This window comes from Acipenser ruthenus, chromosome 31 (assembly GCF_902713425.1).
Source record: "Acipenser ruthenus chromosome 31, fAciRut3.2 maternal haplotype, whole genome shotgun sequence".
Taxonomy (NCBI): Eukaryota; Metazoa; Chordata; class Actinopteri; order Acipenseriformes; family Acipenseridae; genus Acipenser; species Acipenser ruthenus.
This window is the reverse complement of record NC_081219.1, coordinates 13,254,993-13,281,359: the sequence shown is the minus strand read 5'-3', so window position 1 is coordinate 13,281,359 and position 26,367 is coordinate 13,254,993. Positions and strand designations below refer to the sequence as shown.

Sequence of the window (26,367 nt, the reverse complement as noted above, 5' to 3'; positions counted from 1 at the left end):
AGCACACAGTCGTGTGCCGTCAGTCTCCCTTACTCACTTTGTTTTTTCAAATATTGTGCAGTATGTTATAGTTGCATGTGTATATTTAAGTTAGTTCCAGTCACCGTGTGCACAGCACAGCAGTGTGTCTGATACAGTTAGATAGGTGAGGGTACAGGCTTCACAAACGGCCAACGTCTCAAAACTGATGACTGTACGATGGGCTACACTGGAAAGCACGGCTAGCAGCCATAAAACAAGCAGTGCAATGAAAGTACAAATGGTAGTAGGTTGAGCAGCTGCCTCTCCCACAACCAGGCTTGCAGAGAGAAGGCTGGGCTGCCTCTCCCACAGCCAGACTTGCAGAGAGAAGGCTGGGCTGCCTCTCCCACAGTCAGGCTTGCAGAGAGAAGGCTGGGCTGCCTCTCCCACAGCCAGGCTTGCAGAGAGAAGGCTGGGCTGCCTCTCCCACAGCCAGGCTTGCAGAGAGAAGGCTGGGCTGCCTCTCCCACAGCCAGGCTTGCAGAGAGAAGGCTAGACTGCTGGCTGAATGTTTAGCTTTGTGTTGAGCTCAGAGTCGAGGTGGGGCCTCTTATCAAGGGAAGCTGAGTTGCAGGGAACGCAGAACATGCTAGTCTGAATGGAGATTGGATTTAGACAACTGTGTTTTGAGGACTGTGGTCGAACTGTTATTTCGTTGTGTAAAAGGACAGGGATCGAGAAGGGGTTTAATAGACGGGACACAAACTAACTGTTTACTATGGAAGTTGTTTGGCTGTCATTGGAACTGCCATAGAGGGTATATTTGCAGTATTGAACTGATGAAATGCATCGGATCCTCTGCAGGTCTGCTTGTGTCATTTGCATCCATTTGTTACCGTGTGCGTCCTCTTAAACAAACCTCTGCGTTCAGTGTGGTGTCCAGCATTCTGGAACGTGATACATGTTACAAGATTTTAATTAGGCTCTCCGGTTCAAACCCTTGCTCTTTAGAATCCCGCAAATCATTTACTGCAAGATCATGAGCCAGAACCCCTATGCATTGTCACTGTGAGTGATGCGTTCCCTTGAAGCCACGACTCAGTGAAATACTGATTCAGTCAAACACATTGCACGCTCTTTTTTTATTAAATTTATTGACACATGTACATGCTATCAGGTCATGCTCAATACATTGGTGCTGATTTTTAAATACAAAATTAAAAATTAATAATTGCAAGTGACAGCGCGCACACACACACACAGAGCATCTCCTTTCAGTGAAACTTTGAAGATCTTTACATCTCCTGATGGGACGAAACATAACCAGAAACACTGGGATTTCAATCCATCATGTCAGCCTGCCCAGCCCTGGAGCCCCAAGCCCTCCAATTCCAGTTCCAAATCCAAATTCTTTCCAAGGAATTAGAATTGATATTTTAGAGACATCACAAATCGCTGTGATGGTTAAATTGGCTTCAAGTGAAAGGGTTTTGGAAGAGCCTGAGAATGCATAAAGACTTTAACACACACGCTGGTTCCGAGCTCCTGCATGTTATTAACACAAAGAACAATAAAACAAACTATTCTCTCACTTTTCTATTCCCCTAAACTATGTACACCGTTCTATTTTACTAGGAGGTTTTGCCATACCACTTCTGTGTTTGATTCAATAAAGATTGTGAGAAGTGAAACCAAACGAGGCTGCACTGAAGTATGCAGAAGTTTAGACTAAGACATGTGGGGAAGGGAATTATATTTACAGCGTCTTTACTGTAGAAGCTTGCGAAACAAAGGCACCCACTCTGCAATTCATCCATTCACTTATTGACTTTATTTATCTATCGGTGTGTTATCTCAGGGCTTGACGGACAAGATAGGGAGCAGGCTGCCAAACTTGAAGTGCTGGATCACTGGGAACTTTTCAAGACACTGGAAGAGAAAAAGAGACAGTAACTGAAAATGAGGAGAGAATGCAACAAATTCCAGGCCAGGAGGTGAGCAAATGCAACAGGATTTAAAAACCTAAATTAAAATACAAGAAAATCTCCAAAATCGGACCAAAATCTGCAATACTACAGAGATTCAGAACCTCACAGCTGGCTGCTATCTGCCTGCATTTCAGCTCGCTGAGTGATTGTGAACCTCCCCAGGCTGCTGGGAGGAGGATATCAGTGTGATATCCACTGTCCCCTCCCTGGCCTTGGTGTTGAGAGCGCATCTCACAACATGACAGAGCTCCTTCACAGCAGAGAGGGCCCTGCACTCTCACAATGCTGCCTGAGAAAGCTTCATTGCTGAACTCCTGACCTCTGCTGGGATTGGCTTCTGGCTCACAAAGAAAAACATTAAAAGAGATCACACCTTTACTGAAGACCCCCTGCCACACACACACACTGCTCTAGGGCTTGGCTAGAGAAAGCAATCCTCGCAGGCAGGAATTCGAATCAGAGTGACATGGAGATCACATTCTCACCATCTCTCTCTCTCAGTTAGGTGCAGTGCTTGTTTATAGCAAGACTTCACTGTTTGCCCATTCTTACTGCAGGCTTCCTTGTTTCAATGCAGTGTTATAAACACATGGTTTCAATGCAGTGTTATAAACACATGGTTTCAATGCAGTGTTATAAACACATAGTTTCAATGCAGTGTTATAAACACATGGTTTCAATGCAGTGTTATAAACACATGGTTTCAATGCAGTGTTATAAACACATGGTTTCAATGCAGTGTTATAAACACATGGTTTCAATGCAGTGTTATAAACACATGGTTTCAATGCAGTGTTATAAACACATGGTTTCAATGCAGTGTTATAAACACATGGTTTCAATGCAGTGTTATAAACACAGTGTTTCAATGCAGTGTTATAAACACATGGTTTCAATGCAGTGTTAACACGCTGTTTTGTTGTTCTTTGCCTTGCCACCTCACATCTAGTCACCCGTGTAACGAGAAGCCAGCCAATGGTGATAAATGCAGCACTGCAAAAAACAAGCCAATAAAATGCAATGACACAGAAGCCTATCCTCGATGTCTTCACATGCAAAGAAATGCAGGCGCTGAACAAAAAACCACACACACAACAAAACACGTTTGTGATTGAATTCTTGTATTACAACCTAAAGAAATGAACAGTTTTTTCAGTGCAGTCAATAGGGCAGTGGCTATTATGTTTAAAATAAATAAATAAATAAAAACAAACTGTAAAAAAAATATCCAGTACCCAAGTAAAGCATTATATTACCACCCCCCCAAAAAATACATAACAGGGATTGGAATAAGGCTACATAGCAGTGTCACCCATTCCAGGTTTAACTGTGAGCTGGATTACAGTGTTTAGTAACAAGCTCACATGTGTAACACTTCTAGTAAAACCAGGAATGGATCAAACTGCTATGCAATGGGAGTCTTATTGCCATGCCTGTACACAATTAGATATAGCACACCAGTTACATACAAACATGACTCCCCGCTAGAATCAGTGTCAGCCTCTCTGAACTTGAAAACAGGCTGAATATTTCACTCTATTAGGACCTCTCTCTAAGATACAAGACCATGAAGATGCCTCTATCATTCCGCTGTACTACCACAGCTGCTTTTTCAAATCGTTTCTATTTCTTTCTCTCCCCCCCCCCCCCCCCCGATCCCCTCGCCCCTAAATACACAAGCGAGTCACCACCATTGGAACTGGGATCTGTTCACCCCGTGGCTTTCCTCCGATTTTAAAAAGAATACGTGTATTCACAAGTACTCCAGCGGCCACGTTAACTGCCTGCAGAAAAAATACCACCACAGCGCAGTACGTCTAAAGCCGTGGAAACAAACTCAAGAGATCAGTGCCATGAAAGAATAAATCACCACGACCTACAGCCTCCAAACATGCATGTCAAAATGTGAGTGTGACAAATATAGACATGCTGATGGAGACTAAAGGACATGTCCCTCCACAGAACCTCTTAATAACTTGTGCTCAGCTGTCCTCACTGAAGTTGCATCACAAGTCACAGATAAAACTCTAGATATATACAGAATGTTCAAATGACGGCGAAACTCGGCTCCAATCCATACAAGGTTATCTGAATGTACCCAGCTGCAATGCAGCTAGCTGAAGGGACTGAAAGCACGGACTGTAGTTGCTTCTGCAAATCTTACTGTATCATTTGAACAGGGTGAGCAGAAACACGCTGTTTTTCTCGCACAGAGAGTGAAATCTAGACTTAGTCGATTTCAGCTGTGGGCTGTCGAAACAGAGCGAGAGTCAGAGGCAGCGAGGGGGGTGGGGTGGGGCTGGCTGCCTCGCTCGGCAGAGACAGACTGAGAAGGCATGCAGTCCGACCGTAAACACAGGATGTGGGCTGAGGGGAGGGGCCAGCCTTCCTCTGCAACGCGCACTTAACCCTTCCATTCCTGGAATGAAGCACTCAAAAAAGCAGCGAAGAGCAAAACTAAAAACAGAATTTGAGGGGGCAGGAGAAACGGTAACACAACTTGGAAAACAGCCAAAGTAATTCATCAAGCCCGATTGTATTTGATTTTCTTGTGGACCACGGTGCTCTGCACCCCTCTCTCACAATGCCTGGTTTGCACCCTTCAATCTGCCCATGGTTCCTGACAGACTCTGAAACACAAAGCCACTGCTGTGTGTGTGTGTGTGTGTGTGTGTGACCTCCCTCTCTCACTCCCTTCCCTGGCAGGAAGTCTCTGCTCATTTCCTCTCAGAGGCCCGGCTCTCGCGGAAGTGAAGGAGACAGGGGCTGCATTCTCCCTGGGCGGGCTACAGAGCCTGACACAGGCCCCAGGAATCAGTCAAAGGCCAGAGGTGAAAGGGCAAGGGAACTGGGGGGGAGCAAGAGGAGCGAGAGTCAAAAGGTGTCTTTTTAACTCTGCATTTACGAAGATGATTTTCTTGGCATGTGTAGGGAATTCAGTTTTGAAAATGTATGCTTGATAAAAAAAAAAATAAAAAAAAAAGCTCTCTTATGCTCTAAAGTCTTAAGTGCTGTACCTTTAAAAAAAAAAAAACAGCAGAATAAAGTCTCAAAAGTTCTGTGCACTATTACAAATTCAGATTGCAATAATAATAATAATAATAATAATAATAATAATAATAATAATAATAATAATAATAATAACAACATCTGGGACCTGTTTAGAACTAAATCAGCAGGCAATGCAAGACTGGAGTCCCCCCCATCCCAGAGATTAGGTTAGAGTTACACAGAGAGCTTGAAAATCAATGCTGACGCACTCGCCACTATGGGGACGCACATGGTTTTCATTATGCTGAAAAAAAAAAAAAACCCTACAGCTCCCATCGTCTTTGTTTCCTGCTTCAGACAGCCTTCATTTCCAATTCCCTCAATTCCTGCTGCAGGCAATGCTGGGATTGGATTACATCCCCCCCTCCCCCCAACACATTTGAATCCCCGGGGGGGGGGGGGTGGTGGTGGTTGAGGACCCCCCCATACCCCCTCCCCCTCCCCTCCCAGGCTCCACATCACTGAGGCTCGTTTGCAGGTCTGTCCCAGGCTCCAGTTACACACCTTCTAGAAATGGTTAAATATATTAGTTCTGGATTAACATGGGGTTTTCATGTTCGAACGTTTCAATATTCTTTCATTTAGAATTATCTACAAAACAAAAAGTATCATTCGTACCATATTACAGTAAAAAAATCAAAAAAAAATCTCAGGAGTTAAATAAACCTGCTAGCCCATCTCGTTATTTATTAAAGCGAGTTGAGAAAACGCTCTTCTGTACAGTAGAATGCGTGCCATTTCCTTTCGTTTGTTTCCTTTCTCATGAATAAACCCTGTTCTATAAACGAATATGAACGTGGTCATTTCAAGTCGTGTCTGAATCATTATTTGAATAATTTGTCCCAGCACAAAAATATGAAAACCTTTTATTCCAAAGCCTGTAATCCAAGAGAGATGGTGACTGAAGGAATCAGCCAACTCCATCCGTGACATTCATTTCAGTTCATCAAAATCTAACAATTTCTTTAAAATGAAACGGAGGATTTCACTATTTACTCTAATTTAGTGACATGCAGTAGGTGTATGTAACGTGTACTGGAAGGAGAAGTCTGTTTATCAAGGTAAACCTGTATTCATTCCTGATCTGCTTCCTTGTCTTGGTTCTGGGGGTTTTCTGTCCTGTTCTTACAACCTACTTCTCTCAGTTCTGTGCCGCTTCAGCACACCCCTCTGTACATACAGGATGTGACACCTGAAACAGACCTTGTCCCCGCCCTCCGACTTCTTCCTGCATTGCCAGCCATTTCCACGGCAACGGCAGAACACCACAGCACAACAGCTGACAGGACAGGAGAGGGTGGGGGATCAGTGGGTGGGTTCCAGACCAGACAGGATTCCCATAATGCATCCTGTGCTGTGTGCATCACCAGCTTAGAAAAGGATCGAACACAGAACTGAGATGCACAAGTTCTCTTTGGAGAGCAATCTGGTATTGATTCACTGCTTGCTCTTTGGAGGTATATACTTCAGAACCCGTCCTGCAGCCACCCCTCAGAGATTGTGGAAGAATGATCATGCTTTCTTGTTACTGGGGCTCATCGTGTGAGTTATCACATGTACTGGACTGCGTGCTGCACAGTCTCGTGGCTTTGGTGTGTCGGTACTGTGTGTGTGTTTTATTAAAGGGAGGGCGCCTACCTCTGCCTTGTACATTCGGATGAGTCCCTGGTTGACTTTGGACCAGGTGGGGACGGCGCTGATGTTCCACAGCTGGTTGGAGTGCTCAGCGAACGGGCCCGTCTTCATCTGAAACGCACACATGGGAATAAATACAAGACAGAGCCGGAGGAGGGTCTTCCACTCACAGAAACTTCACTCCACATTGCAATGGAGTGATCTGAACCTCCCAAGACTTTATACAATGAGCAACTATAACAGAGCCATCTGAAAACATTGCCTCTCACACTGCAGCCCCGTACATTATCAACTGAGCTACTGAAACTAATTCCCACACTGCAGCCCAGCGCTGTATCCACTGAGCTAGTGGAAGCCATTCCCTCCCACACTGCCGCCCAGCGCTGTGTCCAGTGTGTTATTTGATCACACTGAACATAGGGCTTTGTGCAGTGTTCTCTCTCTCTCTCTCGCTCTCTCTCTCTCTCGCGTGAGAACGGCTCTCGCTCCTCTTGCCCTGGAAGAGGACAGGCTGAGGCCAGCAGGGTCCCCCGAGGGAGGAGTGATTCACAGCACCATGTAGGGAAGGAAATGACTCACAGCCATGCGTTCTTACCTCATCCGCTCCCTCTCTCTAAAGACACGGCTCCCCCCTGCTCCTTCCTGTAACCCCCCCTCTCTCTGCCTGAAACACTATCCGCCCCTTCTCTCAGACACATTTAGAAACCCAGGCCACAGCTGCAGCACCCCCAACCCTTCCCAAGCCAAGAGGAAGGGGGCATTGCAACACAAACTCACGAGGCGGAGCAAGTCAACACATTTTAGCTAGAATATTTTTATATAAAAGTAGAACAACTTAATTAAAAAAAAATAAAGTTTGTTCAGAATTATTACAGAATTTTATTTACTTATTTATTTTTTAAATCACCCACCAATTAATTCATTCATTCTCTGATTCTTAGTCACCCCACTATGTATAGTGAAGACATTCCTGATCTGATGTTTTTCTTTATCACATTATGCGTTTTCCTTCACATTAGAATATTATTCACGCTTTTGTCCTACATAATGAGCAACATTTCATTTTTCTAGATCCGATCAATCTTTTTATCTACCTCTTCAGATGAGACTCTGCTATTCTGTGAAATGAACCTTCATCTGAAAGTCTGCTCAAGAAACATCAAGTGACCTTTACCTCTGTCTAACACAGTATATATATTCTGACACAGGCAACAGCGGCAAAAACTCCCAAACTAGTTGCGATATTGGTGTGAGTTTCACTTTCAGAATCTGTATTAAAGCAGAAAGCAGCACCGGGATTTCCAAAGATGGAGCAAGACTGACCATCTAACAAAATATCACCAGTGACCCGGCCAACGCCTGTGGAGCTCACGTGAGAAACGGTGAAGAGATGCGGAGAGACGCTGCAACGTTCTGCAAACAACACGTTCTGATTGGTCACCGCGATTCCGTGCGGACCTCTGATTGGCTGTATGGAGGATCAAAATCTAATAACGTCAGCAAGTGGGGTTTTCCCAGTTTGACTCAGAGGAACTACACAGCAAAAAAGAAAATTGTGCTTTTTTTTTTTTTAAACATGGGTCATTCGTCATAGATTAAAGCAAACTAAACTAAACTTAATACGTGGCCGCTAGATTACTGATCCCGTTGAACAGGTTTGCTGGTAAACTTTAAGAAGCAGACCGACTGTCACGTTTCAGGGGGGAGGGAAAGAAAACACAATTTCACATTGAAGCAACGATAAACGACGCCTCACCTCGTTAATGAACTTGACACACTCCATGAACATGTAGTCTTTGTGGTGTTCGTTTACTATCTTCTCATCAACAAAGTGCCGGGGCTCCAGAGTCGGATGATCTAGAAAACAAATGGAAAGAATAAATACAAAATCGAAATAGAAAAACGTTAGAACCACTGCACTCCACTGGGTGCCACTATAGCTCCATGCACAGCAAGGGGTTTACTTCTACAGCCACTGAAAATCTTGCCTTAAAGATTATTTTCTGCTTTTTAATCATTTTTAATACTGCTCTACAGCGTGCACATTTCAAAGCACAGTCCACATATCAAATGCAACAATACACACGGGGGAACCTCAGGCTACTCTGCTTTACACGGGAACTGATTTGAACTCTGTCCTTATCTGCCTGTCAGCTGCAGGGACAGAAAAAGAGATTGAGCCATACCAGGTTTTCCTACAGGCTTGATAAGTCAGACAAATGCAAGTTTATGTAAAATCTGCAATGGCTCAAACTGCTATGGAATGGGAGTCCTATTTCCGTCTCAGATTTGTTTGTTTTTTTAAACCTACAATTCAGATTTAACTTATTTTAAAATCTCAGCAAAACAAATGTAATCGACATCATTAAAACACACACACACGTTTACAGAATCTGGCCATCAGAAGGTCACATGGGCCATGTTAAAATCTTATTAGAACTAAGGAAGCAAAAGAAACCTTTTATGACGGCAGAAGAATTCAGTAGCCAATATCTGAACGCAGCTGGGCTGACAAATCAATTCACTATTTTATTTCAGGCTCGTGACCCCAGTATAGAATTAAACCCACAGTCTAGACCAGAGAACCACAGTCTGGTCACCTCTACTTGAAACAAAAACACACGCACATGGTGTCTCATAAATCAAGCATCACAGGTGGAAGTCTTCTTGTAGGCCATCTCTGCGTTTCCTTCAGCTGTGCAATGTCTTTAGGCAAAGCAATTCATATGGATGTTTGGTGCAGACAGTCCACGTCTGGTTTAACAGAAAACACGCTAATCCGAATGATAACGCCTGCTTATGGGAAACCCTGCAGGCTCATCCCTTTTGTGCCCACGCCTGATCTGCAGTGTTTTCCACCCCACCCCCCCAGTTGTGTGAAAGGCTGCTTTACCTACGAGTTGGGAGCTGCCCCAGATGAAGGGTAGGAACTGGAAGTCGTCCAGCCCCCAGACCCCCTGGCTGCCCGCCGGCTCCATCCGATACGTCTTCTGCAGCTTGCGCATCAACTTCAGGTACCTGCCAATCAAAACCCGGGAACCCTCAGCGTTTAGAACGTTAAGTCACGGCATTCCGGCTCCTCCCACCCTGGGGCAGGAGCTCCGAATTTAAAGCTAACACTCAGCTGGGGACCCGGCTTCCGCTGGTTCAGGGTTTGCTCCTTACCTGTCAAACACTTTGAAGACGATGGCGAGCTGGTCGTCCACCCTCAGCACCCCGATCTTACACAGGCAGCACAGGAAGGCAGCAAAGGCAGCTTCGTGCCCTGAGCACAGAGGAACAGAAGACAGAAGAAACCCTTTTCAATACCACTGGACTGTAAGAGTGCTTACACCACATGCCTGTTACACACTATACAATAACATGCAGTATAACCCAGCTGGTAAACAATGATCTGCGCCTAGGAATAATCTACTGTAGCGTGACATCTGAAAAAGGGAGGCTCAAACTTATTGTAGATTCACTGTGGCAACAGCTCCATCTAGTGGTACTCCATGAGCACACCACCTCACAAGCACATACACGCTTGCTACACCTTGGCAGGAATGCACATGCGGTTCTATGTGGGGTTTGCCTTGCGGAGGGACTGCAGCATGGATAAAGCAGAGGATCCCGGGATCCACAGAGGATGGCACGGTTACCTGTCCCGTAGTCTATTCTGGTGGAGTTCCCAACAGCTTCCTTCAAATACAGCGCGACCTCGGGGACAGCAGCACCGAGCGCCGGGGGGATCACCGAGCGCAACAGATTCTCAGCCTCCTGCGAGGGAAACAACGCCACGGACAAGAGAGCATCGTCAAGCCTCTCCGGGTTTCAAACTACCGCTCAGCACAGCCTGCGCTTGACAGCAACTTGTTTTAGTTGCAATCAAACTGTGTGTTTTTATCTTTCTTTGGAATTCTGCGATTGGTGTTATTTTATTGAGTATGCTCTGCTTGGGTCTCTCTTTGTATTAGCGTGGCACTGTTGAGATGTACCAGTGCTGGACCTGTGGGCACAGCGTGAATAAACTAAACGTAACCAAATACTGAGTAACTGGGCACAAAAGAAACACTGAAAGCATCACCAAATCACAGCAGGTTGAAGGACTCCAAATGACACTCCCAGTCTCTCACTGAGTTTGTTAAACACAGCTTGCATAGGGCAGGTAGAGTAGCAGGGACGTGTGCTACTGCTACCCTACAGAGCCAGCTCCGGGAGCCATCTCGTTAACATGCTGTTTCAGCACAGCTACACTATGTGAAATCAATACACTATTAATGAAATGATGCGGGGGGGCGTGGTTGTACCTGATCCAGCTTGGTGTACCAGAGCCGGAAGGCTTTGTTCCCAAACCGAGAGGGCTGGTCTATGGGAGGGGTCTCATCGATCCACCGGTCCAGGGTATTGAGCAGAGCCAGCAGATTCTCAATACTCTGCAAGCGGCAACCACAGGAACACAATTTAAACTCTCTACACAGACATACATCGCAGGGATGGAAATAAGACTCCTATTGCATAGCAAACTCACCCATTCCAGGTTTTACTACGAGCTTGGTTAGTGTAGGTAACAAGCTCAGGTGTGTCTTATCAAACTCTAAAGTAAAACAAGGAATGGATCAAACTGCTTTGCAATGGGAGCTTAATTTCCATCCTTGCATACATACCTACTCACATATTTGTGAAAGGTAAAATGATAAGAAACTAAATCAAGTAGGCAAAAACTACACAATACCAGAAACTGACCTCACCTCAACAGAGGCTGCTGCTACAGAGCTTTAAAAAAAGGGATACATCTACTGTCATAAAACCAGAGAACAAAGGAAAATCTGTAGAAGGCAGCATAAGCTGAAATGTTTGTCTACTTTCTGTTAGTGGCTTTGAATGCTAATTGAGGATTGTGGCTTGTATGGATTATGGAAGTGGTGGAGGGCGGTGCTGCAGTCAGGCCAGGAAGCCCCAGCTGGTCACCAGCTCTGTGGAAGTGCTACCCAGCCCCCCAGGGGGCTCAGCCGGTTCACTTAGAGGCTGCCAGAGCTCTCAGAACAGCCATCTTTCACACGAGAGTGACGGCACAGCAGCAAACCCCCCCCCCCCCCCCCCCGTCACTGAATCAATTATTAAAAGAGAGATCTGTCGAGGTGCGAGACAGGATCAATGTGTGCATGTGTGTATGCATGCATGGGTCCTTTGTGTGAGTGCCAAACAGCCTCGCCCTGTGCAAACCCTGCTCTGTGAAATACGAAATACATGAAAAGGATAACACTAGAGCCATACCTCTGATACTTTGTATTCACACGTGATCTTCTTCCCCTTCACCCCTTCGTTCAGAGTCAGGATGAAGCCAATGTAATCAACATACGCCTGAAAACAAAGAAACACATTCAAAACCTGTTTGGGAGCCAGCTGAGAAAGTAGACTTACTTATTAGCAATACTACATACTGTAAAGTGAATGATCACCAGGTTTATACGTTTGACATGGTAGCAGCTTACTAAGATCCGCCACTATTTATACCTTTAAATGACATCCTTTAGACTGAAAGGACCACGGCTGTCTACCCCATCCCTGGAGTAAGTTACGGGTGTTCTAAGGTCTATAGCGCCACCTACAGTTACACATGTGGTGTTTGACATCCAGCATTCTTATCACATCTAATGCCAGTTTGAGTAGCTCTTTCCCCAGTTGCTGTATTCAGGTGCGGTACCTGCGAGCGTTTCCACTTGCCCATGTCGGGCACCATGTGGATCTCCTTCTTGGGGACCATGAAGCTGAGGTTGGCAGGGATGTGCTGCACGTCATCTTTGGGAGAGGAGCCTGAACGAGAGCACACATCGGGGAAAACAAATAAAACGAGAGATGACCAGTCCATACTACAGTCCAGGGATGGTAATGAGACTCCCAGTGCACAGCAGTTGGGCCCGCTCCTGGTTTTACGAGGCGTTTAATAAGACACACCTGAGCTCCTGTACACAGTGGCTAATCAAGCTCGTAGTCAAACCTGGAATTCGTAATGACCATGTGTCGCAGCCATGTGACACTGAGCTTGGTGCAAGTGATGATCCTGCTCCTATGGACGTGATCCTGGGTTTTTTTGTGCCTTGTTTTCCCAGCTAAAGAGTGAATTAAAAACTGGAAAAAATGGGTGGTGCGATGTGGTTAGGATTTGTAATAAAAAATAGAAAATAAAAAGAAAACCAGTTCAGGACATTGCACTGCATGGATGATAAAGCTTCCTATCACTTCTAGAGAACTGTAGAACCTCTGAGCAATGGGACAGCATCTAAACTCCCAGCTATAATAACAATATCATCTCTTTGTGCAAACATTTCAGATGCTAAAGGCTCTTCCCTGAAGGCTGCTAACCTAATCTCCTACCCAGATAAATAAGACATCAGCTCCCTTATGCCTGCTGTGCTTTTGGCAGGCTCCCTGGTATGCATTAAAGTCAAATAGAGGGGAATTTAATATGTGAGAGAGCATAAGAGCTTAACTTCAGCACACGCCAGATACTTCCACCTTTCATTCCAACTGTTCTACTCGGCTAATTAAGCTAAACAGTGGATGACCCAAATGCAGGGATGGAAACAAGACTCCTATTGCATAGCAGCTTCACCCGTTCCAGGTTTCACTACGAGCTTGATTAGTCCCCCAGTGTATAGGGAACAAGCTCAGGTCTGTCTGATAAAACTCACTGTAAAACTCTCTGCTAATACAAACAAACAAAAAGCTAGACGGACAGACAGACTCCTTACCCCAGATGATGATGATGCAGTGAATAATCTGTGCTAAAGAAGGTCCTTTTGCTAGTTTAAATCACAACTGGACATGCGTTCTCTCGACGTGTGTGAAACTCCAAGTGTTGTAACTATTGGACCAGCGGTTCTCCACTATATGAATTACAGTATACAGGAAACTTGAACTGAGGCTTTGCAATTATAGACTACACACAGGTGGATGCAACTGCAGTGCTTGTAGATCCATCTTTCTGCTGTGTTAAAACCACAGTATCAGCAAGAAGATACAGGGATGGAAAGAAGACTCCCATTGCATTGCTGTTTGATCCACTCCTGGTTTTATCAGTCACACCTGAGCTTGTTACTCATACACCGTCGCTAGTCAAGCTCATATTAAAACCTGGAATGGGTGAAACTGCTATACAATGGGTGTCTTATTTTCCATCCCTGAGTATGTGTGTGTGTATAATTATTATACTGCATTTCAAATCCATTAATTCACAAAACACTTTAATGAAAACGCTCCGTTATTAAATCAAACTATATTGCAAGAGGCATTATTTTAATTCGTAGACGTTTATCCACCTTTCCGTTGTGCGTTTCTAACTGCAGCGAGCTAGTCACTTTGACAAGGCTCAGCACGACAGGTACTCGGGTACCAGGTCTGTCACGCATCCTTTAAATTATTCATACCTGCGCGTCCGTGTCTTTCATTATTGATGTGTTTACATCTTCACCATCCCTGCCCCTCCCGTTCACAATGGAAGTGCAAAAATATCAAACCGCCTCATTACTATTCTTTTTACATTAAAATAAGCCTTTAACAGTTTTTTTAAATAATAAAAACACTTCACAAAGTTCCGCTCCAGTCGGCGGTAAAGCACACAGATCCACTGTACAAACCCAGCGATGTAAACAGTCAATACATCGGCGAATAAACCCCGGCGCTTACCTGGCTGCTGTTCGGCCTCGGCCATGTTTCATGAGAGGTTAACCAACCCACAATATCACCTTTCACCTTTCACCTTTACACAAAACACGGATAATTAAAAACGCACACACGCAATTTCGTTCACATGTAATTGATTTAAAACACTTCTCCTTCGTGTACTAGCGGGTTTTTACGGACCGTTTAGATTTGCTTGCGAAACGTGAAGGTAAACAAACGCCATGTTTGTGAGGGGCAAAGTCGGGGCGTATAACAGAGAGAGTACTGCTAGCGATGAGAAAACTGACATTTAAAAATAAATATGTGTATCGGTATTATTTTGCGTTCGAAAAATCAACTTAAAACACTGGAGGACGGAGGATATTTCATGCCAAAATTAAAAATAAATGAACGAATAAATAAATATCGAAATAAACGAATAAATAAATAAATACATATGCATTCATTTATTTATTTCAATATTTAGTTATTTATTTATTTATTTTTAATTTTGGCATGAAATATCCTCCATAGCACTGCTCTCCATGTCAATGTTAGGAAAGTCCCGGAGTCCATGACAGTGCGGGGCATGATGATATACTGCGAGACTGGTGCGTCTCTTTGGAGAGGACAAACTCAACCGTATCTCTCCAGCAGTACTTTGAACGCAGTCCCTGCTTTTTTGGGGGCGTTTCGTTAAAATATGCTAGCTTTCGTGACCAGAGCAATGGTAAGTTATCACGGGGAAAGACGTTCTCCATTTAACATACACCGGTTATATGTATATATATTTATATATGTTTTATTACCGTTGTGTTTGGAAGCTTGCTCCTGAGAGTGTTTGGGTAGACGTGTTTATTAAAATACGAAATCAAAAAGGTCAAAGTGCTTTATTTCTTTATTTCGGTGCTTGCATTGTCATGTTGATAGGTCTTTGTAATTGGTAGCTGGTAAACAAGATACTGTAACTTAGCTATTGAGAACGGGAACATGTTACAAAGATACAGTATGCCGTTGGGCGTTATTAAAACGGCATTTTAAAGTTTGACAGATTTCAAGAATATCTATTATTGTGACCGTGCAAACATTCTACTCAAAACAGTGCACTTTTCCAAACAGGAACGCTTTGAATTTTAAGAAAAAAGACACAGGTGGTTTCATTCTGTCCGTGAAAATATTTTTACTCGATCAAATTTGTGATGAAAAAATTGTGATGAATTAAAATAAACATAAAACAGGGAACTGCATATACGGGTATTTACCACACACCGCTCCTACAACCATAGTGATTAATAAACATTAAAACAAATAATGTTACAAAAACTGTAATGCAAAAACTACAGCGTTTCGGCTTGGATGGAAACCCAACTTACAGTTGGTAGTGGACAGTACTAATGTTTTTAAAAGCTTGAAGGCTGTGTGCAAGTATTCTGTGTTTTTTAAGGGTAGCACACTTCAGGAATGAGAACTGTAGATGTTTTGAACTTGAAGAATCTCACATGCACTCTTATCCAGTTCAAAGAGATCAGTCAAAGTCCATCCCGGTCTCACTGTCACACAGCAAGCGATAAAAAACAGATTGTTCTGAGGCCTGCTGTTCTATATTAAACTCTGTGAAATTCTTATTAGGTCTGAATGCTTCCAAGGTCACTACAACTTTATACAGCTGAGTTTATATATATATATACAGTATATAATATATATATATATATATATATATATATATATATATATATATATATATATATATATATAATTACACACACACCCACATACCCACACATAAATTATAATATAATATCTATCTCGAATAGGGTGCTTAGCCACAAGTGGGCTTAGTGTCCGCTCTGACCTTGACTGGGTGAAAAGCAGCTTGTGTCTTACACAGCCCCTATACCGTGCTCTCTCTTTACTTCGCTATCAGATGTACACATCAGAAAAGGCACTTAAACAGGGAAATAAGAGTTTTGCAGTTAATCACACTAGTGAGTGATCTGATGATACGACACCATTAACATCTGACACCCAGAATGTATGTATGTATACTCTGCGTGTGTGTGTGTCTATTACCATGCTATCTGAAGAAGCCGAAACGTAGCCTTTTTGCAAAGTGAGGAAAATGTCTCAGAAAGGGTAAAGTGCACAGTGCTGAGGAGAGCAGCGTGTCGCTGAATCCCGTGACCTCTTTTTGAATCCCCTCGGCAGGGTAAGCATGCTGTGAAAATGTCTCAGAAAGGGTAAAGTGCACAGTGCTGAGGAGAGCAGAGTGTCGCTGAAGCCTGTGACCTCTTTTTTGAATCCCCTCGGCAGGGTAAGCAGGCTGTGCTGAAGGGTGCCGGGCTGGTGAAGCCGGTGTCTGTCACCAGAATCCCCGGACGCTACCTGGTGCACCAGGAGGGCCTGCCCAAGCTGCCGGTGCCGCCACTCAGACAGACGATGGGGCGCTACCTGGCGGCACTGCAGCCCATCGTCAGCCAGGAGGAGCTGGAGCACACCCGGAAGCTGGTGGAGGAGTTCCAGAGTCCAGGGGGCGTGGGGGAGAGGCTGCAGAAAGGGCTGGAGAGGAAGGCCAGGAAAACCGAAAACTGGGTACGTCCCGCCACCGGCTGTGTGCTTACCCCGGGACCTGTTTGTAAGCTGGTCTTGTCCTTACAGGTTCTCCAGATTTCATTTTCTTAAGCTGAGGGAACACAAGGCCACTTTTTCAGGAACAGTGGCTTGAAACCTGCTTCCGGGAGACCTAGTTTGAGGCAGCTTTGCTGTATCAAACCCCAAGTCTCCCCTGGTGTGCCGTGCAGGGGCATGAAACCGAGTCTCTTAAGACTGAGTTCCTAGCCACAGAGGGGCTTTGTGTGCCCTCAGCTTTAGCGAGAAGTAACGGATTTCAAATCCTTGGTTAGCGTCCCTTTAACTTGGGCGCATCACATGTCTGTGTTCACAGCTGTCTGATTGGTGGCTGCAGACGGCCTATCTGGAGTACCGGTTGCCGGTGGTGGTTCACTCGAGCCCCGGAGTCGTTTTACCACGGCTGCAGTTCCACGACCGCCAGGGCCAGATGTGGTGAGACACAGACTCCACTTTACATCTGTATCTACAGCCACATTCCCATCTGCCACTGGCACTGACTTCATTTATAGTAATATCAATAAATAACAACACATCTAATTAAAACGATTGAAGAAAAACAAGAAATGAAAACGAATGATAGATAAAACACAAACATCACAAAAAATGGAATAGATCCAATACATTATGTTAAAAAGACAAAAATGTAAAAGCAAGTCTTTAATCTTGAAGACAGTAAGCTCCACAATCTGGGGACGTTATAATAACATTAAAAAAAGATCAATTTCAAACGGATCGATTCCTTGTGCACCAAAGAGTAGTACATTACCCTTGTGCCCTGGCCTTGGGCTTAAGGCCAGGATAGTTGTTTTTTTTCCCCCAGGAGTCTGGTTAGGTTTGATCACTGTGTATACTGAGACAGTGAGCCAGTGATTCTGATGTGTTTTCCTTGCCTCGTCCAATTAAAACCATCATCCCGTTTTGCATGCTACGAATTCCCAATCCCTTTGAGAGACAGTGGTTGTGAGCTTTGCACAGACTGCCATTTCACACACTTACTAACTCTAGCACATGGGCTGAGCGTGGCTAGATGCCATCAGGGAGCCACAGCAACACAACCAGTGCACTGCAGGCATTGCCCGAAGCCCGAAGGCAGTTGCAGGTTACTGTTGTGACTACAGGAGCTGGACAGAAAATTAGAAACACCTGCCACCTGCAGCACACACTTTTTTTTTTTTTTTTAAATGGAAAGAAATGTTTAATGTTCTATAATATATATCAAAAAATGTATGTAGTGGAAGGCTCTGTAACCATTTTCTACCTGTTCATTCTACAGGGATGGAAATAAGACTCCCATTGCATAGCACAGTTTGATCCATTCCGGGTTTTACTATGAGTTTAATAAGGTACACCTGAACTTGTTAACTATAACACTGTGGCTAATCCACTTCATAGTAAAACCTGGAATCGTTCTATACAGTGGGGGTGAATATAAAGAGATCATCTCTCTCTCTCTCTCTCACTCTCTCTCTCTCTCTCTCTCTCTCTCTCTCTCTCTAGGCACGCTGCTAAGCTGATTGCCGGGGTCCTGGACTTTAAAAGCATGATTGACAAGTAGGTGATGCAACTGTTCTGTCTGCTGGGCTTCTCATTGGATGCTCCTCCTGGAAGATACAACCCCAGCTATAATCTCATTCACAATGTAACCATTTGCACATCATTTTTGTCCTTGCTCTGCACGCACACAATGACCACCGAGTGCATCTTTTTACAATCAAGCCAATTACTGCTGATGGGCTACTTCCCAGTAAATGCTAAAGCACCCTGCTTGTCTAGCATATTGCCAGCAGCTTATAATGACCTTCCATATTGCATTCCCTACAGATTGCCTCCTGACAGTGTATGTAGATTGAATTCAGATCTCTAATCCACATGCTGCATGATTCTTCCAGCGCTTTAAAAGCAAGTGCCTTAAACGGTCAATAAAGAACTACAGCCCCTCTGAATAGCACTGTCCGTGCAGCTGTTCAGCAGCTACCTGTAAGCTCCTATTACAATCATTTCTGAAGTGCTTGCGCTGATGTGTTTTGCTTGTGATCTGTGTGTTCAAGTGAGACTCTGCCTGTGGAGTTCCTGGGAGGGAAGCCCTTGTGTATGAACCAGTACTACCAGATCCTCTCGTCGTGCCGAATCCCCGGTCCCAAACGGGACTCCGTGGTGAACCACGCTCTCAGTATGAAGCCGCCCTCTCACATCACCGTGGTGCACAACTTCCAGGTACCAGAGTCTGTCCTGCAGGAGAGGAGAGTTGGCCAAGGTTCAAAACTCCACGATCATACCTCTTGTTAGCACCAGAAGGGTTTGGATCCCTTGCTGCTTTGATTGCTTATTTCATGCAGATAGACAGATTTTTTTTTTTATAAGCACATCACAATACATTCAGTGTTGCTGTTGCTTCCTAATCCGGTTTTAGTCTTATGGAGCATGCAACCAGAACGTGTGACCTACAGCGCAGGAAGTCATTAGGGATGAGGATTCTATAGTTTTGTAGTTCGATCCTTTGCTATAACCTGCATATTTTGCCGAGAGAAACACAGACATGTTCAGGGTCGAGAACTTTGGAGTTCGTGAGCTCAGATGTGTCTAGCTCAGCTCTGCAGCGTTATTTCAATGGTAACCCACCCTCTGTCTGTCTGTGTGTGTGTGTGTGTGTGTGTGTGTCCTCCTCCAGTTCTTCGTGCTGGACGTGTATAACAGTGACGGCTCACCTCTGACGGTCGATCAGATCTACGTCCAGCTAGAGAAGATCTGGAACTCCTCCCTCCAGACGAACAAGGAGCCAATCGGGATCCTCACCTCGCAGCACCGGAACACCTGGGGCAAGGCCTACAACAACCTCATCAAAGGTGAGCAGCCCCCGGGCACGCTGACCCCGCTTTCCCTGCCCAATTCGAATGTCAGCTGACCTGCTTACCCATCGTGAGACCTGTCCATCCCATCGCACTCTTTTCACCTGCAGATCTGACAGGTTTTGATTGAAGGCTGATACTCAAGCGCTCAAACGCTCTGTGAAGGAATTAGAGGCAGGTAGAGTGTACAGCTCAGAACCTTTTGACAGATCCTTTTGAAGTGGTTATTAGTACTGCAAAGCCCTTACACAGTCTAGCTGTATACTCCTGTATGATTGAGCCCCCCGTGTCCAGGGATTATACAGTGACCCAGGTTGAGGTGCAGTGTGTGATCGGGTGGTTCTTGTGCAGATAAGACGAATAAGGAGTCGGTGCGGGCGATTCAGAAGAGCATCTTCACGGTGTGTCTGGATGCCCCGATGCCCCGCGTGTCCGACGAGCTGTACCGCAGTCGCGTGGCCACCCAGATGCTGCACGGAGGGGGGAGTCGCTGGAACAGCGGGAACAGGTGGTTCGACAAGACTCTGCAGGTGAGCGGGGCTGGGAGGGAGGGGGGCAACATCTTAACTTCCCTGGAACTTGTTTCTGTAGAGTCACAACTCGGTCTCCTCGAGCTGGCAGCACCCTCTCTCTTCCTCTCTCTCTCCCTCTCTTGTTTTCTCTCTCTCCCACTCCCACTCTCTCTCTCACTTTTTATTTTTCTGTTCCAATATCATTTTTTTTCAAATTAGTTTTGTTAAAAGTATTTTAAACCTGCAGTGTTTTATTCTTATTCCTGGGTGAATGTTTACTACATTCTTCCATGCCTCCTGTGCGCTCTGCTCTCATCAGAAAGCAGACACTGTTGGCTGGCCAGTTTGTTTAGGTTACCCCAAGGTAGTTCTAGCTGCTGGCGCACAGGCTTCCCTCCTCCCTGAAGCTTTCTGGCCACTCTGAATAAAACATCCTCTTACCCAGTGCTAGCTGCTGAGGCGGGGAGGCTGTCAATGCCACATGTAAGCTCTGTTTCAGCTCATAGTTATGATGTCAGAGAGGACTGACCCTGGTTCTCAAGTGTGTATGTTCCAGTGCGTGTGTGCTAACGTCTGACTCCATTTCTTTCAGTTTATAATTGGCGAGGACGGGTCATGTGGTCTAATGTATGAACACGCCCCCGCTGAGGGACCGCCCATCGTAGCGCTGGTGGACCATGTGGTGGAATACACGTAAGGGCCCGGATTCATCTTATTAATGGTCCTGTCATAACAATATCACTATAGATCCCTGCTCTCGCTTTCAAACAATGCTTTGAAGTGAAGTTAACCCTGTATCTGCTTTAATTTCAAATTGAATTGTAACTGATCACCCCTTTATTGTGCCGAGAATCCTTTGCCTTTTACATTAATTCTGGAGATGCAAGTATTTCAACTACAGCTCTAAACTGCTTCATCCTGGTGCCTTTGTAAGTCACACAGTGCATGGTCTAGACCTTTTCGGAGTGGAGGTGATTGTAGGTAGTGGCAGCAACTTTGTGTCTTTAGCATGGCCTTTGGAACATCTGCATATGCATCTTGCATAAAGAACTGGAGCTCCCAAATCTCTGCCCAGCAGATGAAGCCCAGCAGGGCTGTGGAGTTCTTCTGGCAGGTGAGCCCCTGCCTGCTGTCCCTCGCGCTCCCCGTTGCGTGTGGAGTGAGAGTCATCTCTCCTCTCCTCGTTCCCAAACAGAAAGAAATCCGAGACGGTGCGCGCTCCCATGATCCCCCTGGCCATGCCTCAGAAGCTGCGCTTCAACATCACGCCCGAGATCAAGAAGGACATCGAGAAGGCCAAGCAGAACCTTAACATGTGAGCCGGACCCCTGCCCCACACACTCAGCAGATATGTGGAGGTTTAGAGGCACACTTTGAGTTTGAGAAGATACTGAACATATATATCCTTTCAAATGAGGTCATTTAATAATAAAATGTAATACCATCATGAAACGAAACAAACTGTGGAGTCAGGCATCATAGGCAATATTTCACTGTTGAAACGCACAGGGATGGAAATAAGACTCCTATTGCATAGCAGTTTCACCCATTCCAGGTTTTACTAACAGCTTGATAAGCTACAGTGTATAGGCAACAAGCTCCGGTGTGTCTAAATAAACTCCTAGTAAAACCAGGAATGGATCAAACTGCTGTGCAGAGGGAGTCTTTATTTCCATCCCTGGGTGAGACCCTGTTTATCTGCACCACACATCAGACTGATCTGAATGCCTTCCTCTTTGTTGAAAGTCTTTTTGCACCCGGGGAGGTTCTTTCGCTCAAGCGCTGTGTGTTTTGCTTCGTCTTTCTCAGAATGGTGCAGGAGCTGGACGTGAAGGTGATGGTGTTCTCGCACTTTGGGAAAGAATTCCCCAAGTCTCAGAAGATGAGCCCTGATGCCTTCATTCAGATAGCCCTGCAGCTTGCTTACTACAGGTAAACAACGCTGTCGAACAGCGTGGAAAAGTGTACAGCAGGGCGATTTCATGGATCCCTCCCTCTCTCTCTCTCTCTCTCTCTCTCTCTCTCTCTCTCTCTCTCTCCTCTCCCCCTCTCAGGATCTACAGTCTCTGCTGCTCCACCTATGAGAGCGCATCCCTGCGAATGTTCCGTCTCGGACGCACTGACACAATCCGCTCGTGTTCCCAGGAGTCTCTGCTCTTCGTGCAGGCCATGGACAACGCAGCCAAGCAGGTAAGTTGAAGTGTTGAAACGTTCAGGAGACGCACACCCCTTGTGGAAGCTCCCTCAGTGTGCTTTCATGCCTGTGCTGTTCAGCTGTCCTGCAGCCTCATCATTACATGACTCGCCTTTCCTTGCATTTCTCTGTAGAACCAGGAGAAGGTAGACCTGCTGCAGAAGGCGATCCGGGCACACAGATCCTACACTGATATGGTAGGTCCTGGAAGAATACAACTAGAACAGCGTTTTGAATTGAACATCAAAGAACTTTTCTGTATGCTTGAGGGCTTCTTATTCCAGCGCACCTCAGTCTGAACGACCCATTCCCTGCTCCAGAAGCACAGCAAATCCTTTGACAAGCCCGTCTCTCCTCCGTTCCTCATTGCTGCACCTTCGCTGCATCTTTCTCATCCACCTTTCTTGTTCAGGCGATACAGGGGCAGGCAATAGACCGACACCTGCTGGGTCTGAAGCTGCAAGCCATTGAGGACCTCACCACCATACCCGAGATCTTCATGGATACAGCCTACGCTGTCGCCTCGCACTTTAACCTATCAACCAGCCAGGTACCATCTGTGTCCTCCCTTTTCATTTCCTTAGCTGAAATTAGACTGATCAGCAGGTGGCCAGGCATCAGAGCAGGGGTCCGTTAGAATTACAGCAGAATTGTTTGCTGAAATTCTAATTACAATCACAGTGCTGTTCTGTACAGTTACAATTATGCTGCAGGAATTCGGATTACCCTAAAAAGTAGCATCAACACCTCCACACATGAACGTGTTCACCCTGTTTATTCAAAATAACCCAAGCAGTAATCGCAGCTACAAACACAGAAACATGCTGTAGAACGTTTTTGGTTTTTTTTTCTTCAACCAAATGGGGTCACCAAAAGCTGTTTAAAAAATCACAAATACAGGCGCAGCTGAACTGAAATCGATCAATATGCGCGACATCATCACAGTCACGCAGGTGTGCAAAACTTCAACTACAGTTACAATCGCATCGTAGTTAATTACGAGTCACACCTTTGTAATGGTAACAGACCCCAGCTGTGCCAGACATAATGCTAATACCTTGTGCCCTAGAAAGAACTTGCTGTTGACCAATTACAAACTTGGCCCAGTTTTACCTGTCGTGAGGTGTTTAAAGCACAGGTCTCGTTTCACTATTGTTTGCAGGTTCCTGCCCAGACGGACTGCGTGATGTGTTTCGGGCCCGTGGTCCCTGATGGCTACGGCGTTTGCTACAACCCCATGGCCGAGCACATCAACTTCTCAGTCTCTGCGTTCAACAGCTGCGCCGAAACCAACGCGGCGCGCCTCTCCCACTTCCTGGAGGAGGCCCTGATCGACATGAGGGACCTCCTGATGCAGACGCCCAGGTCCAAGCTCTGAAACCGCCCCCACCCCGATTGGCCTGCTTGGTGTTTCACTGGAAAGCGTGCAGATTCCAGAAGGAATGACAGAGACAACTTACTGCCGTTGTGTGTCTGTTCCAACGCAGGACTGCTGATTCGGTTTGCAGACACAGCTGGCTGGTTTTCAGCTCAGGGAGCCCCCCCCCCCCCCACTGTTTCTACAGCTTTCCCTGTTGGTTGCTTAGTTTTATTTTTAGAATAGGTACCATCCTTTTGGAGTAACAAATCCTCGAGAGAATGTCATTATAATTCACAAGTCACACCTGGCCTTTTTATCTTTGTGTTATTTTTCATTCATGCCTTGTCTGTGCTCAGGGGTGCTGTTGTATCTCAACTGGGGATATTTTTAGGTGTATCTACATCAATAGAAACATGAGAGGTAAGAGAGATGAAAATATATATATATATATATGTACGTGTATATTGTGTAGATTTGATAAACTGCCTTACATGTAATGAATGTAATATTAAGTGTATTGAATTGTTTTAGCTGTGCTCCGCTGACCTTGTTCAATGATAATCCTGCCCTGATACTAATCTCTGTTTGAACACGCACAGTGTTTGCCTGCAGGGATCACCCCATGATTGAGTCTGGGGTGAAAACACCCTAAAAAACATTTGCACCGTGCACAACGCCCACAGAGCTGAGAAATACTGAGAGCAGTGAATCAGTGGCAGGCTCTTGTACAGCAGAGTATATGCATGCATAGTTTACTGTTAACATGGGATAACCATTTGCATATGTCTTATTTTCAAAATAATTCATTTAACAATCCTTCAACAATCCTCTTTCGCCCCGAAGTTTTACTGAGCGTTCCAATTGGCATTTAATTATTGACTGTGTATCATTTTAGAGATGATACAAAGAGAGAAGAAATTAAAAAAAATAAAATAAAAAAATAAAATAAACAGTTGGGATGTTGGAAAGCGTTTTTGTTTGGATTGGTCAACGCATTTCCAGCTTCTCTCTGGGATAATGGAAATCAAGTGCCTGCATGCTAATGAACTGTGAATGAGCTGAATCTGTGAATTATCAACCCTCCCCCACACTCCCCTCAAACACTATACTCACGTGATGTTGTTTTGCTTGGGGTTTGACTTCCAGGGCTTTTTTCATTTCATTTTATTCTCAGTAGGAGATGTGAAAAAAAACCCTTCCCCTTTCTTTAGGGAAGCTAGGAAATCTGCAGCGAAGTCAGTTTCCCAGATTCCAGAGTCATCAGTCTTCAGACGGCTGTTTGCTGTTACTGATGGTTTGTTTTATCAGCTGAAATAGAGATGAAGTCAAGCCCTGATCCTGCTTTACAATATGCTTACAATGCAGTGATGTGTAATAGCTCACATGCTGAGTGCTAAAGGTTTACTACAAACTTGTATTTTGGATATTTTAGTAATGTCATATTGGGATTAGGATACGTAATAAACAGATCCCAAAGCGTGCCGGTTTTGTATTAAAATAAGATTTGGGATTGATCTCCTTTTTCGTAAACTGTGCCGTTGGATTGTGGTTTGCATTTGCTGGTTTGTGACGTGTTTTAATATTTTGTACTCACTACAGTAAGTTTTTTTGAAATTCTGAATGATCTTGTTTTTGATGGGGAAGTTCCTATATTGTACTAAAGCAGAATAACATATCGTTGAAAATCTGGAACCCGCGTGGTGGATTCAATAATATCATCCGTAACTACTGATCAATCAATAGGGCTGAATTTCAAAAATACTAAAAGAAACTTCATTCATTTAGAAGACAGTGGATGACACTGAAAAAGACTTCCAGTCAAAACACTCATCATTCGAATTGATGACGTTTCTTTTAGGATTTCTACAGCTTGTATTCTTCTCCCTACGTTACTGATCAGGTCTATAGTGCTGGTCAGTGCTGATGTCTGAGGGCCTGTATTTACCTGCTAGTGTGTTATGGCACCATTGAAAGGGAACAGATCATTGAGCTGTATTTTATGACTGTATCTGTAAGCATATCTGTCATTTAAAGAAGAGCCTTAAACAGATCTGTGCTGTAAAAGAGAATGGTCTGCTGTACAGTGTGCCGCTGAAGGGAGATACACAGTCCTTCACAAGCACAGCGAGCTGCAAGGTGTGCAGGTCCTTGAAGCAGACCCACTGTCTTCAGTAATGATAACCATGCTGTTTGGAGCACTTTCCTTTCGTACGGTTTGAAATCCGTGGAATGATACGTTTACTTGTGTGTTCTGTGTACGGCACGCTGGTGCCAAAAGTGTGATTTCACAACCCCCCCCCTTCACCCCAAAATAAAATCGAACTTCAACAACAAACCTGTCTCCTGTTTGATGGAAGCGTACTCACGCTGCGAGGATAACAGCTGGGAGACTGCACAGAGCCTCAGCTGCCTCATGAGAAGTTAGAATGAGGTGCCATTAGCAATAGCTTATGTCAAGCACAGTGGACTAATCCTGTCGCGTCAAACTGATCTGTGTTACGCACCAATTGTATGTCCTACATAGAACAGTGTGTGTACAAATCACTGA

The 26,367-nt window shown here is 44.9% G+C and overlaps 2 protein-coding genes across 3 annotated transcripts; one reads left to right on the top strand and one right to left on the bottom strand.

The window, feature by feature from the left end:
* Positions 1–1,084: 1,084 nt before the first annotated feature.
* LOC117396845 (serine/threonine-protein phosphatase 2A activator-like) lies at positions 1,085–14,527 on the bottom strand. The gene is made up of 10 exons (XM_033995090.3): positions 14,304–14,527; positions 12,322–12,431; positions 11,892–11,978; positions 10,925–11,050; positions 10,277–10,394; positions 9,801–9,900; positions 9,529–9,653; positions 8,392–8,492; positions 6,639–6,746; positions 1,085–1,890 (listed from the first exon to the last, which is right to left on the bottom strand). The coding sequence occupies exons 1-10, from the start codon at positions 14,326–14,328 to the stop codon at positions 1,816–1,818; spliced, it is 975 nt and encodes a 324-aa protein (XP_033850981.3). The 5' UTR covers positions 14,329–14,527; the 3' UTR covers positions 1,085–1,815.
* A 290-nt stretch (positions 14,528–14,817) lies between these two features.
* Positions 14,818–26,154, top strand: LOC117396826 (carnitine O-acetyltransferase-like). Of its 2 annotated transcripts, none has more exons than XM_059005214.1 (14): positions 14,818–15,009; positions 16,590–16,868; positions 17,221–17,339; positions 18,405–18,458; positions 18,956–19,121; positions 19,576–19,750; positions 20,105–20,283; positions 20,858–20,958; positions 21,461–21,580; positions 22,075–22,197; positions 22,320–22,455; positions 22,594–22,656; positions 22,872–23,009; positions 23,622–26,154. In XM_059005214.1, exons 1-14 carry the CDS (start codon positions 14,983–14,985, stop codon positions 23,835–23,837), a joined length of 1,896 nt encoding a protein of 631 aa, XP_058861197.1. In that variant the 5' UTR covers positions 14,818–14,982; the 3' UTR covers positions 23,838–26,154. The 2 variants fall into 2 exon arrangements, with proteins under 2 accessions (XP_058861197.1, XP_058861199.1); XM_059005216.1 differs by having other exon boundaries at positions 14,819–15,009; positions 16,485–16,868.
* The last annotated feature ends 213 nt before the right edge of the window (positions 26,155–26,367 follow it).

Coding starts and splice junctions, on each gene's coding strand:
- LOC117396845 (XM_033995090.3), bottom strand. CDS start 14,328: ATGGCCGAGGCCGAACAGCAGCCAG. Junction 10,395..10,924: donor GGTACACCAAGCTGGATCAG/GTACAACCACGC, acceptor TTTCCCTCGCAG/GAGGCTGAGAATCTGTTGCG. Junction 8,493..9,528: donor GGGCAGCTCCCAACTCGTAG/GTAAAGCAGCCT, acceptor TTTGTTTTCTAG/ATCATCCGACTCTGGAGCCC.
- LOC117396826 (XM_059005214.1), top strand. CDS start 14,983: ATGCTAGCTTTCGTGACCAGAGCAATG. Junction 15,010..16,589: donor CTTTCGTGACCAGAGCAATG/GTAAGTTATCAC, acceptor TCCCCTCGGCAG/GGTAAGCAGGCTGTGCTGAA. Junction 22,198..22,319: donor CTGCAGCTTGCTTACTACAG/GTAAACAACGCT, acceptor TCCCCCTCTCAG/GATCTACAGTCTCTGCTGCT.